The sequence below is a fragment of the Rhinichthys klamathensis genome, unplaced genomic scaffold (assembly GCF_029890125.1).
Source record: "Rhinichthys klamathensis goyatoka isolate OS25496 unplaced genomic scaffold, OSU_Roscu_1.1 h1tg000487l_1, whole genome shotgun sequence".
NCBI lineage: Eukaryota > Metazoa > Chordata > Actinopteri > Cypriniformes > Leuciscidae > Rhinichthys > Rhinichthys klamathensis.
The window spans coordinates 1,851,824-1,865,441 of NW_026606974.1; the positions used below are offsets into that span (position 1 = coordinate 1,851,824).

Sequence of the window (13,618 nt, forward strand, 5' to 3'; positions counted from 1 at the left end):
TCAATTTTAAATAAACATTTGATATTTTATATAAAAAAAAAATATATATATTAATTAGAAATTTAAATGATTAATAAATGGATTTCATTAATTTAATTTAATTAATGACTTATAAATACATAGGCTATTATTATTATTATAATAATTTGTAATTATTTGTCTCATCATTTAAATGTATATTTAGGCTATATTTAAATTATTTTACATTTCTTTAAACATTTTATGAAATATGTGTACGATTTCTAACCTATAAATACATATTATAAATGTAATTAATATGCAATTATTAGTGTTTTATAATTTAAATAAATATTTTATTTGATTTATTTCTTAAAATAATTCATTTAAATAAACTATGAACATATTTTGAAGGGAATGGAAATATAACATCAAAACTTGTTGAAATTTGAAGAAGTTAGTCTGTCCACGCGTGTATAAAACGTGTCATTCTGAAATTCACCTACAGATGGCGCGCGCGCTTTGAATAATCTTTCGTCCACGCTGCTCTCCCTTTGAGAGCCTCTCTAACATTTTTTCCCCCAGACCTGGACTCATGAGCTGTCTGCAGTGTTTCCTTCTAGACACACTGAACTGAATTATCTCTGTCCATGTGCGTGACTTTCTCCTGGCAGAAAACAGGTAAAGAGAAAACGAAGGAGAGATTTTCTACAATAACTTTAAGCCTATACTTGCAGTATTAATAGCAAGACAAAATATGAGCCTCTCGGTTGCAGACTATGGGTTTCTATGCATGATCCCACATAAATCTAAAGCAGCACATCCAAATGTATAATGTTGTTGCACTGTAATATTCATCAGAGAGGTTTTCATCATCGCTTAGCAAAGAAATTCATGGATCTTCCTGGATACAAAGGTAGCTGTTGAAACAAGGAAATGTGATTATTGATCTTATGCTACAAATGTTACAGGGTCAAATGATTGTCCACACAACCCAGACCACCCTCGTTGATTTGAAAACAATGAAACAGATAGGTTGGGTTCCTATCCTGAATGAATTGAGGCCATCTATTTAGTGCAAATTTTCACTATAGCAAATAAAACAAAGGTAGAAAACTTCCTGGATCTACCTTTGTTTTATTTGCTATAGTGAAAATTTGCACTAAATAGATGGCCTCAATTCATTCAGGATAGTAACCCAACCTATCTATTTCATTGTTTTCAAATCAACGAGGGTGGTCTGGGTTGTGTGGACAATCATTTGACCCTGTAACATTTGTAGCATAAGATCAATAATCACATTTCCTTGTTTCAACAGCCCACGAGATGCCATGTGAACGCCAACTCCTTTAAGCACATCTCAAACCTCTGGTCCAGAGTACGCAATGCAAAAGGTCAACAAGCAAGTATCGAGGCGGTAAATGATCAGGGTGGGTGGCTTTGATAGGCCTAATTGTCCTGAAGATCCAGTGCTGGGGAGCAGAGACTCATGAGCAATTACTTGCATGTCCTGAGAGGCGGACTGTGAGAGTGGGCTACACAGATTCAATCAGCCTCACGCAGTGTTGCTAAGTACGCGCCGCTCGCCAAATTGCCTGATTTGCTTTCCCCATCAGCCGAGGACCTGCTGCTTCTGTATCCACTTAGCAGAGACCGGAGAGCTTCTATCTGGTGCTTGCTGGACGCCTGCGCTTTCCTTCTTTGCCAGTACATTAAGGCTTCGGTGTGTTGACCATGACCTTCATAATGCATCAAGCCTTCTCCACAGCATGGCTCTCAATGATGTGGTTAAGCTAGTCTGTCATAAACATCACACCAACCTCATACTAATGGACCCCTTGAGCTGCAGGTTACGGTTTGTTCCCGTTTTCCATTACTAGACCCATATGAAATGAGAGTGAAGACAGCTTCCTGTTGTGTTATAAACTGGAGATCATCATTACCTATGCCTAAGGGAGATGATTCATTTATTAATTTCATAAACATCATGTCAGGAACACAGTAATAGTGAAGTATTTATCATTCGTATATTGTTGGGAGACATTATGAACAAAGAAATTGAATACTTCCGAGAAATAGAAAAATATATAATGCAAGAATTTTTATACAATATTTTTGTTTATGCAGTAGCCTACAATTCAAAAGTTTGGGATCGGTAAGATTTTCTTCTGTTTTTGAAAGACTCACCAAAAGTTACATTTTAAAATAACGGTTTTCCATTGTAATATATTTCAAAATGTAATTTATTCCCGTGATGCAAGGCTGAATTTTTCAGCATCATTAGTCTTCAGTGTCACATGATTCTTCAGATATAATATGCTGATTTGGTGCTCAAGAAACATTTCTTATTATCTTGGTTGAAAACTGTTGTGCTGACCCCGAACGTTTGAGCAGTATATACTGTATATAATTGTTTCGGAAGCAGACTCAAGAGATGGATAATGAAGTTAACATGAGTTTATTGACAACACTGAGCGGAGACAGAATGCAGGTAAGTGATATGAACAATGATACTTTGGAGAGCGGTGTGCACTGTGCAGGCGATGAGTGGAATGGTTCTTCTTACAGGTATGGAGACTGATCGTGGTTGAGACGGAGGCTGGAACGAAGAACACTGAAGACGATGGAGTGGAGACTGGTCATTGGAGAATCAAGGTTAGCGATAGCAGGGTAAGTAGTCCTCTTTGTATGAACCAGACCAGACAGTGAACAGAGGTGAAGAGTGTGGGAACAGAGGAGAGTGATGGGAAGTGTAGTGCTGGAACCTGGCAGACCTGGAACTATAATATACTGTATATATAACAGTATATAATACAGTATATAATATATACCGGTCAAATGTTTGGAAACATTTAGGTTTTTTAATGTTTTTGAAAGTCTCTTATGCTCACTAAGGTTGAATTCATTTGATCAAAAATACAGTAAAAACAATAATACGGTGAAATATTATTACAGTTTAAATGAACTGGTTTCATATTTTAAAAATGTAATTTATTCCTGTGATGCAAAGCTGAATTTTCAGCATCATTACTCTTCAGTGTCACGCGATTCTTCAGAAATCATTCTAAGTATATTTATTATTATTATCAATGTTGAAAACAATTTTAGCTGCTTATTTTTTATTTTATTTTTTGTTGAAAATCATAATACAGTGCCATTCAAAAGTTTGGGGTAGTTAAGATTTTTTTTTAAAGAAAAGGAAATTAATACTTTTATTTAGCAAAGGCACATTCATTTGATTAAAAATGACAGTTAAGACATTTGTGAAAATAATAAATATTACAAAAAAAGTTATATTTATAATAAATGCTGTTGTTGAACTTTCTATTCATCAAAGAATCCTGAAAAAAGTCATTACAAATCACAGTTTTCTCAAAAATATTAAGCAGCAAAACTGTGTTTAACATCTATTAAGAAATGTTTTTTTCAGCAACAAATCAGCATATTGGAATAATTTCTGAAGGATCACGTGACACTGAAGACTGGAGTAATGGCTGATGAAAATTCAGCTTTTCATCACAGTAATAAATTACATTTTTAAAATATTTTACAACAAAAAACAGTTAATTTAAATTGTAATAATATTTCACATGTGACTGTTTTTACTGTATTTTTGATTAAATAAGCCTTTGTGAGATTGTGAGAAAAAACCTTAATGTTTCCAAACTTTTGACCGGTACAGTGTATATATATTATGGACAACTTTTAAAGGTTTATTTCTATATAAATGCAGACTCTTAGGTGCCCATAACGCAAGTATAACACGTTTTCCTTATATTGCTTGGTAAAAAAAAAAAATTCTTTTAACATGCTGGAGGGTTTTCCGTTTGTTGTTCACAATCAATCTTATGTCCAGTGCCATTTCAGTTCATTTTTACCTGGAGGGAAATTATGCTTGTATAGCTGAAACGTATATTTTCACAGTAACACTCAAACGCACAGTACACGCATTCATCCAGTACAGCACACCGAGATTAAATGAACGGTCCATGTGACATGTCATTAAATAAAACACCAAACAACCAACAGCATACGGCCACAGATAATCAAATTGTTTGAAGCTATCTTTATTAAATTGAAGAAAACATAACAAAAGCAACCGCTGCAAATTACGTTCATTTGAGGTATGACGAATTCAACCAATTTCAAAAGCAAACCGTACAAATGTTTCAGTAACAAACCTGAATCGAGTTCTTTATAATGCTCAGCGGCGTGCATCCATGAGGCAAACCCATAATTTGAAGAAAAATTGGCATAAAACTTCTCCAAAAATATGTAGCCACATACAGGACTTAACATAGGCCCACAGAAGATAAAATGTACTATAGCATGTCTATATATCATGTGCATTTGTCAACTTGTGTGTTCAGACAGACCTATGCATTTTAAGAATTTACGCAAAAGACAGATTCATAAGAAAATGCTACATGAGGAAAGAGAGAGGAGCAGCAAAAGCTAAAATGCATATCGTACACCACATATCATGGGAGCTTAAGACATTCCCAATAAAACATGAACATGCTTCACAGCAATGGCAGCAGCAGAGGTGTATAATACTTGATATTTCTCAATAAGGCAATATCTTTACATAGAAAAGAATGGCACGTTGCTTAGCACAGTGTAAAGATTGACTACATTATGTATAGGCCCACTATACTATATATCTAAAATAATAAACATGTGCAGGAAGTGAAATCATTACCCCTTATCTATGCTTTAATATTACGGATTTAGCTTATGTCCTGCTCTATGTGTATGGAGGCACATAAAGTGTGGGTTGGGTTACTATTAAAATATCTATTATGTGCGAGTAAATTTCTGCATGTGATAATATAAAAGTAAATATCTGAACTGTTTTTTTTCCCCTAACTCAAGTTCAATATAAAAAAACAATACTTTCTCCTGTACCATACAGTATTTTTTTTTCACTACACCTATATCTACACTACATATATCTCTGATATGAGCTTCAGCATCAAGCCCTCCCCTCTGGCTCATTGTTCAACAGTTTTTGGATCCATTTGTCTCAGGCGTACCTGTGTGTTTGCACAATAACAAAGGCTCAGCATCATAATTATGCCACTTCATTCTACTGCGGAACAATAGACACTTGAGTTGTACAAAATAAATGATTAAATCAACAATACATTTGATTAGCCCAAGCTGTTATTATGAAAACACATACACTGCCCTCCAAAAGCAATTTGATATAAAAAACTTAGACCCACAGTAAACAAATACTGTGGGTCTAAGACGATAAAATAACTCCAGAATTGATGTGTGGACTGTAAATAACAGCAGATTTTAGACCTTTCACATACTAAGGAGAAAAAACTAACCACAAAGTCTGTCAGACCTGGCAGAACATCAACAGGGAAGATCAGTCGTGTTATGTGATGTCATTTATGAAGCTCAGCTCACCCAAAAATTAACGTTCTGTCATTTTTGTGTTCACAGTAACGCCGTTCACAGTAACCTGTATGCTGTTATTTTTTGACGGTAGAGCATTAAAACAGAACTGTGAAGAATCTTCCTCGTGGCTTTTTTCTATACTATGACACTTCATAGTGACCGGCTCTGAAAATAAAACCAAAAAATGATCCATAGGTGTCCTGCCCTATATTCCCTGAAGCCGTTATTCAATGGAAATCTTTCAACTGCTGAATCAGCGAACCGGAAATGTGATTGAATTGTTCTTTTGAGTTTGTTCTTTTCAATGAATTCGTTCATGGATCAACTCACTGACTTCATGACCCAGTCTGAATAGAGCTAAAGTATCAGTGAATAACGGCTTCAAATTTGGTCTTCCACTTTTATGGGTCTTACTTTTTTATGGGTTTTTCGGCCACTACTGTTTTTGCAAACGATGAGACTAAAATCTGCATTAAAACTGCTTAAATGTAGACAGAATTATCATTTTCAGGTCATATATGTCTTTAGCTTCTGTTGGCATATGCAATATGAAGTATTAAAAGCAATTCTTTATGTAGAAGAAAACAAAAGAAACGGTTTGTGAGACTGTCTGAATGCCTCTGGAGTCTTAAAAACAGTTGGGTCACAATTAAATTGAACACAAAATCAGAAGAAAGTCAAACGCTTTTGGAAGGCACTGCAACTACAACAGACACCTAAAACAAGTTAGGACCCAGTATTCAAGCATCATAGGCAAACCCAGGGCCAATTAAAGGGTTAGTTCACCCAAAAATGAAAATTATGTCATTAATGACTCACCCTCATGTAAGACCTCCGTTCATCTTCGGAACACAGTTTAAGATATTTTAGATTTAGTCCGAGAGATTTAGTCCGTTCCGAAGATGAACGGAGGTCTTACATGAGGGTGAGTCATTAATGACATAATTTTCATTTTTGGGTGAACTAACCCTTTAAGCTCCTTCTTCACCATCATATACCTCCACTGTGTTTCTCTAAAAACAGAGAACAGGTAAGAGTGACAAAAGCGCTCAAAATAAGCTCATCTATACAACTTAACAAGCAACACTTTTTCTGTACAAACTTTTCAACAGCATACAATTACATCTGTGAGAAATCCACCGACTAGGTTTTCAACATGTGGCTTGAGAACTCTTAACAGTCTACGATTACAAAAAAAAAATCTCCAGTTATTATTTCTTATATTATAATGCATTATTTCATAAAATAGCTCTAGTTAAAAGCAGCTTTGTCCCGTTATTGAGTATATTATCCTGGCAAGAACGATTTAGCTTCATTTGATGGCCAGTCTTTGTGTAATCCAAGTCCAAAAATTGGCACTTCTTTCCCAGCTATTCCATAATGTAACTCCCATTGTAAATGCATGTATACATTTATAGTGTCTCCGTCAATATAAAACTGCTACATGTACAAAGGTAAAATATAAGAAAACCTGCCATTCGGTTTTGCATTGCACAGCAAAGACTACAAACATTTAATTTTTGACATTTCCCCTGGATATATTAATACAAACAAAGACAAGTTCATTTCTTGCTCTTTGAACAAGGCAAGGTAACAGCTTGTTCTGTGGGCCAATGTCATTACAATCACTTGTCTCGACATTTTCTAGCAATGATCGCAAATATTACACTCATATATAGTGATGCCGAAATACACATCGGCACCACAACCCCATTTCTTAGCGTTTTAGCATATTGGAAAAAAGTTCATTTACTAAGTTTATCTATCTGGCTATGGCAAAGGATAAAATGTGCAGGATGGATGCAGCGCACAAAATGGCTCCCATTCATTTTTCTCCTAAAAATATAAAAAAAAAAAAATGAGTCTCCTTCATCCACAAAACGAAATGTTTCTGGTATTGTGATATGATGCAATGAAATATATTTAATATTCCATCTACGAGCAAAAGTGGGTTGATGAATTGCAGTAAAGTGATACGTCTTTTACCTGTAACTTTGTAATAATATAAACACGTTTTCAAAATGGTTCTCTGACACAGCAAGCGAGCATATTTCTGTAGTGAATTTTCGTTTTTGCATGTAACCAGCTGACGTTTCTGATTGTAAATCGATAACGCATTATAACTCTCTCGGCGAGCTAGCGTAGCACAACTGCAACAGCAGAAAAGAGAAGAAACGTTTTCAGGGTAGTCCATTTTATAGCGTACAGCAGAGTAAATCCATGTGCAGAATTCCCAAACAAAATGTTATATCCGTCCTGTGTTGTTCTTGCGACTTTGGTTTCCAGCAGTGAGATTGTACAACAAGACCATCAACTTTGCGTGTCTTCAATCTTTAGTGTCTTCATGGAGTCAGGTTTCCCAGAAGGTCTGGGGTGAGGTACCCCATAGGCATGGTTGGCATCGCAGGGAGGTGTTTGTTTGGGCTGTGCGAACAGACCGTGGGCTGCGAGGAAGGAGGATTCAGGAGGAGGCTGTGCTGGCCGTCCACTTCCTGCACTACAGTATAGTCTGACACTGGTGGCAGTATGGGGACTGGAGGAGCCTCGGGAAGTAGGTACGGTGTTTGGGAATCGCTGGCGGACACCAGGTACTCTCCATTCCAGAGGTTCTCCTCAACAGCCAGGGTTGGGAATGATTGGTACCCCTGCTCAGGACCAGGGCTGGGTGGCACGTCGGCGGAAAGCTGCCTGGGCGTGTTCTCCGAGGTGTGGGCTCTGTCGGAAAGCAGCTGGAATTGTATCTTCTTCTTCTCGTTTTCTTCCTCTTTCTTTTTTTCTGGAGAGCCGTTCAGCTGTCCAGGTGAGAGCACCACTCCTCCCGCTGGTGTGAAATCACTTACTTGGGCATAAAAGTTCATGTTAACCCAGCTGGGCACAGCAGGTTGTGTTTGAACGGGCGTCTCCACCACTTCTGATGTCTGCTGGACGCCGAGGTCAGGGATAGACGAGCTGCTTCTGGAAACCAGCGGTTGCTGCTCTCCCCGTCCAGAATGGCCAGGCAGAAGGGAAGCCATGTCCTCAGGATCTGGGATTTCTGGGTCGTAGCAGCTAGCACGACCCGAATCGTCGTCGCTTTTGAAATTAAGGACGCGAGAAGAGCCCGAGCGGGACAGGCCCAGCAGGTGTTGTGTATCAGAGCCATCGTTCTTCTCTGCAGGGTCGTCAAGGTCCAGCTGGATGAACTCCACCCATGGGTCTTCATGATAGAAGTCCGGCTTGTACATATCTTGACTGCTCAGCAAAGAATTGAGCTGGTCAAGCTTTCCATTCTGTTGGTGAAGGAGAGAATATATAGTGTTATTAGACAGGACCTACAAAAGTCCTGTATGCAAAAAATGTTATAAAACAAATACACTCATTTTCAAAATCATTCGTATTATTGGATGCATCAAAAACAGCATTTCCATGTGGGCATTCGTGTGTTTGTTCTGGGGTGTAATTGTTTAACGCTTACAATGCACTCTAAAAATGGAGTATGAGGGTTGTTAAACTAAGTCCCAGTGCTTTCTGGAAGTAGAAAATTATAGGAGAATGGCCACAACATGTCAACAATTATGACCTTTTCAAAACAATCTCGCTCTGCAGCGATTCCTGCCATTTTGCAATTCATGCCAGATTCGTAAACAGGCTCAATTTTATAATGCCGCAATTTGAACAATTCTAATGAAAGACTTTGCGTTATGTACTTATTCATGTATTCACCTCTCATTGTTCTGATGATAATTGTTGTAATGCATTTTATAATGTGCAACATGCAAGGCTTAATGAAATTTAAGAAAAAATTCTTAAAGGGATAGTTCACCCGATAATTCTGTCATTTACTCACCCTGAAGTTGTTCCAAACCTGTATGAGTTTGTTTCTTCTGCTGAACAAAAAAGAAGATATTTTGAAGAATGTCGGAAAACAGACAGTTGATGGACCCCATTGACTTCAGTAATATTTTTTTTTCCATACTATGGCAGTCAATGGGGTCCGTCAACTGTTTTACTCATATTCAAAATATCTTCTTTTGTGTTCAGCAGAAGAAAGAAATTCATACAGATTTGTGGGTGAACTATCCCTTTAAATCTTTCTTCCTATCATATTTATAAACAGAAAAGCACCAGGCATTACATTTTCCATTCTATACATACTGTATTACACATGGTTATAATTGCAGTTGCAAAACCAAAACAAATATAATTTGTATGAAAAAGATGAACAAAATGATGAAAATACATGACGATTGAAATGCGAAGTCTTATGTTTTATGCAAAATTACCTTTAGCAGCTCTGGGTCGATACCTTTAATTTTAGGTGCAGGAATAGGTGGTAAAAAGATTACCATCAACCTGTGGGAAAAAATGTAGCAAAATGTTGTAAATGCAAACCATTTCATGAATTTGTAATTGTGTATAGTCAAAGCAACTCCCTGCTTACAGCTTAACAAATTACGTTCAGGTCATATTTCACCCCAAAATAAATGCTAAAAAAATTGATAAAAAACAAATAACATATATAGTATTTTATTTAAAACAATAATGAATTAGTATTATTATTACTATTATATAAAAAATATATTATAATATTAAATAATACATTTAAAGTACATTTGCACACAAAAAAAATACAAATTTGTATATCACAGTGGTATTTGGTGTATTGAATTTTATTTATGCAGTTTTTTTTTTCTTTTTGTAATATGTGTGTTAGATTTTGTGTTCATTTTTCACATTACAATAATGAAACTTTGGGGCTAAAATGTGTTTAATTGTCATAATCTTAAATAACCTAAATGGTTTAAAAAAAGGCTTACTTTTTATTGTTGAATATAATTTTTAATTTAAAAAAATTGTATATGGATTTGGGGATGAAATATGACCAATATGACTATATGAATATTTCTTTGTGAGATACACCTTATAGGCGTTATAAACAAAATCTCTCACTTCTGCTGCTGGGAGAAGATGAGGAGGACAAGAAGAATCACCACTCCAATAACTCCAAAAATCAACACCAACGTCGTCGGGAATGTTGATTCTGCGTAAAGAAAAATGGTCTTTCCTTACCCTGAAGCAATTTGCTTAAATGATTCATGATAGTCAGCTGCACAGCTGGATTCACTTTCTGCAAAAAAAACAAGTTAAGCTCTTGATGTTGACTAACCTTTGCTTGGTATCTGTGCCACATGGACAATGATGCTGTTGCTGAATTCGCCAAAGTTGTCAAAGGATGACATCTTGCAGCGCACACGGACTTCATACTCTTTGTCAGTGAGCAGACCGTAGATGGACTGCTGTGTGCCACTCTCCAGGACCAGCTGCAATAAAAGAGGATGAAAAAGTAAATAAGAAATCAAGGGATTGAGGAAAAAAAAACTGGCATTTGTGAGCAATTAGATATGTGACATGGATATGTGAAAATAATGTTTTCTCCGAGTGTGTCAATATAATATGTCTGTCTGTCTGTCTATCCATCTATCCATATATCTATCTATCTATCTATCTATCTATCTATCTATCTATCTATCTATCTATCTATCTATCTATCTATCTATCTATCTATCTATCTATCTATCTATCTATCTATCTATCTATCTATCTATCTATCTATCTATCTATCTATCTATCTATCTGTCCGTCCATCCATCCATCTATCCATCTGTCTGTCTGTCTGCCTGTCCAGCCAAGTTTTCTCCAAGCCAAGATTTGTAAAATGCCATTTTAGCACCGTATTTTAACCCACAAAGAGAATAACTGTCAAGAACCTCACTAAAAATAACCCTAAAGTTTATTAAGTAAGTAAGTAAAGTTTATTTCTAAAGCGCTTTTCACAGATAAAATCACAAAGTGCTGTACACGAGAAAGGTAAAAACAAAACCATTATATAAACAATATAAAATGTATATACAGTACATATGTAAAATCAAAGTGACACTAGTTAAAACCCATCAACCAAAAGCTTTCATAAATAAACAAGTCTTCAGATCTTTTTTAAAAGAGTCAACAGAGTCAGCCAGACGCAGAGACAGGGGCAGGGCGTTCCACAGTCTGGGGGCAACAGACTGAAAAGACAGGTCCCCTCGGGTCTTATAACGAGTCTTGGGGACCATAAGAAGGTTCTGGCCAGAAGACCGAAGAGTGCGGCTAGAGGAGTGCGGACGCAAAAGGTCCTTGATGTACTGTGGGGCCTGACTGTTTAAGGCCCTGAAAGTCAGCACTAAAATCTTAAAATCAATCCTATATTTTACAGGGAGCCAGTGGAGAGTCAACAAAACGGGAGTGATATGAGACCTTCTGGGGGCACCAGTTAAAAGTCTAGCAGCACAATTTTGGACCATTTGCAGTTTGTTCAGAGCAGACTTATTCAAAAAGGTAAAGACAGAGTTACAATAATCAAGTCTAGTTGATATGAAAGCATGAATAATAATTTCCAGATCCTTCTTTGACAACATTTTACGTATTTTAGAGATATTCCTGAGGTGATAGAAACAGTGAAATAACTGTGAAACTCCCTTGGGGAAACTAAAATATAAAGTACTTGTGTGTGTGACCTCAGCAGAAGACCTACAGAAATAACTATAACAGTGAATCATTCCCCTCTCATCCATTCAGGCCTGGCAGCATACGGCAGTGATTTAACATGTGGCTGAATGTGGTTTTTCGTGCGTCTGGGCAGGACCGTTGGGCAGGCCGGGGGAACGTGGCTGTCAAGGAGTGTAAACCGAGAGAGAGGTTCTTAAAGATCCTGCCAGACGCAAAGATCTCCCTACATGTGCCTGAATTACAGAGCGCACAGGACTGCTCTGGACCAGTGGTGACCCTTTTAGAAAGAGTAGATGGATACTGGCTTATGTTGCGTCTCCAACACAAAATTGTATTTCTCAGAATACAATAAATAGGATGGTACAACCATTTTCCTCCACCGCAATGGCTGAGAGTCCACCAAGAGAGAGGAAGATCAAAACAGCTAGAGCAGAATGTTCTGTGATGGTCTGATGAACTCTGCCTTGCTTTGCTAAATGGATTCTCTAGGTTTATATTATTTCATGTCACAGCACTGCTGAATGCTTGATTCTGACTGGCAGATGTGAAATGTTAAAGGTTAATTTGAATATATTAATATGAAAAATATATTATTTAAACAGCATTTGTACAATTATGCATGCCATGACAACCCTTTTAATTAAGATACTAAATAGTAGTATAAATACATATAAATATATACTGTATGTGCGTGCGTGTGTATGTATGTATGTATGTATATTTATACACACACACACACACACACATACATATATTATAAAAGTTACATGCGATTAATCACGATGAATTGATTTGACAGCACTAGTATAAATATAATTATACATTACCAGTCAAAAGTTTGGAATAATTATGATTTTTAATGGTTTTGAAATAAGTTTGATCAAATTTGATCAAAAATAAAGTAAAACTGTAATATTGTGAAATATTATTACAAAATAACTATTTTCTATTTGAATATATTAAAATATAATTTATTCCTGTGATGGCAAAGCTGAATTTTCAGCATCATTACTCCAGTCTTCAGTGTCACATGATCCTCCAGAAATCATACTAATATGCTGATTTGGTGCAAAATTATTATCAATTATTACTTGTACTCAATTATTAATAATGATTCTTGTTTTTGCTGCTATATTGTTGTGGAAACCATGATTTTCAGGATTATTTGATGAATAAAGTTCAGGAGGACAGCATTTATTTGAAATAGAAATCTTTTGTAACATTATAAATATCTTTATAAATATATTTACCCCAAATAATACTAACTTTTTTTTTACTTTTTTTTCATAAATCGCTTTTAATATATTGAATGCATGGCAATTTCAGCATCCGGGTATAGGCTGAAAATAAATGATGTATGTGATTAGAAGTCGCATGTATGGCTAAGAATCAAACGAGTTTCTCCCACACACAATGTTGTTACTTCAATAATTCCTTGTAAAAAAAATCATTGCAAACTGAAATATTAAATTTTTCTGGTGCTAGAGACCTACCATCTCCCATTGGGAGGTGTTCCTGACCCGGTGCTGAACCTGGTAAGCCAGATTCATCCAGCCCATCTGCACATCTGCGGACGGAGGGGGAGCCCAGCGCACAAGGATGTCAAAGTACAACCCTGAGCGACTCACGTTCAGTAGAGTCCAGTTCAGCCCAATTGGTGGGTCGGGATGAACTAGGAAGTCACAAAACATTTAAGTCAGGCCTCCAACATAGATTTTCTGTT

At 36.4% G+C, this 13,618-nt stretch overlaps 1 protein-coding gene across 1 annotated transcript in view; it reads right to left on the minus strand.

Moving 5' to 3' along the window:
• Nucleotides 1-7,360: 7,360 nt before the first annotated feature.
• Nucleotides 7,361-13,618, minus strand: part of ghra (growth hormone receptor a) — a 30,036-nt gene continuing 23,778 nt past the window's right edge. The window contains 6 exon segments of the mRNA XM_056237527.1: nucleotides 7,361-7,848; nucleotides 7,851-8,639; nucleotides 9,633-9,702; nucleotides 10,300-10,390; nucleotides 10,517-10,670; nucleotides 13,389-13,567. Coding sequence (XP_056093502.1) covers nucleotides 7,681-7,848; nucleotides 7,851-8,639; nucleotides 9,633-9,702; nucleotides 10,300-10,390; nucleotides 10,517-10,670; nucleotides 13,389-13,567 — 1,451 coding nt within the window. The 3' untranslated portion in view covers nucleotides 7,361-7,680.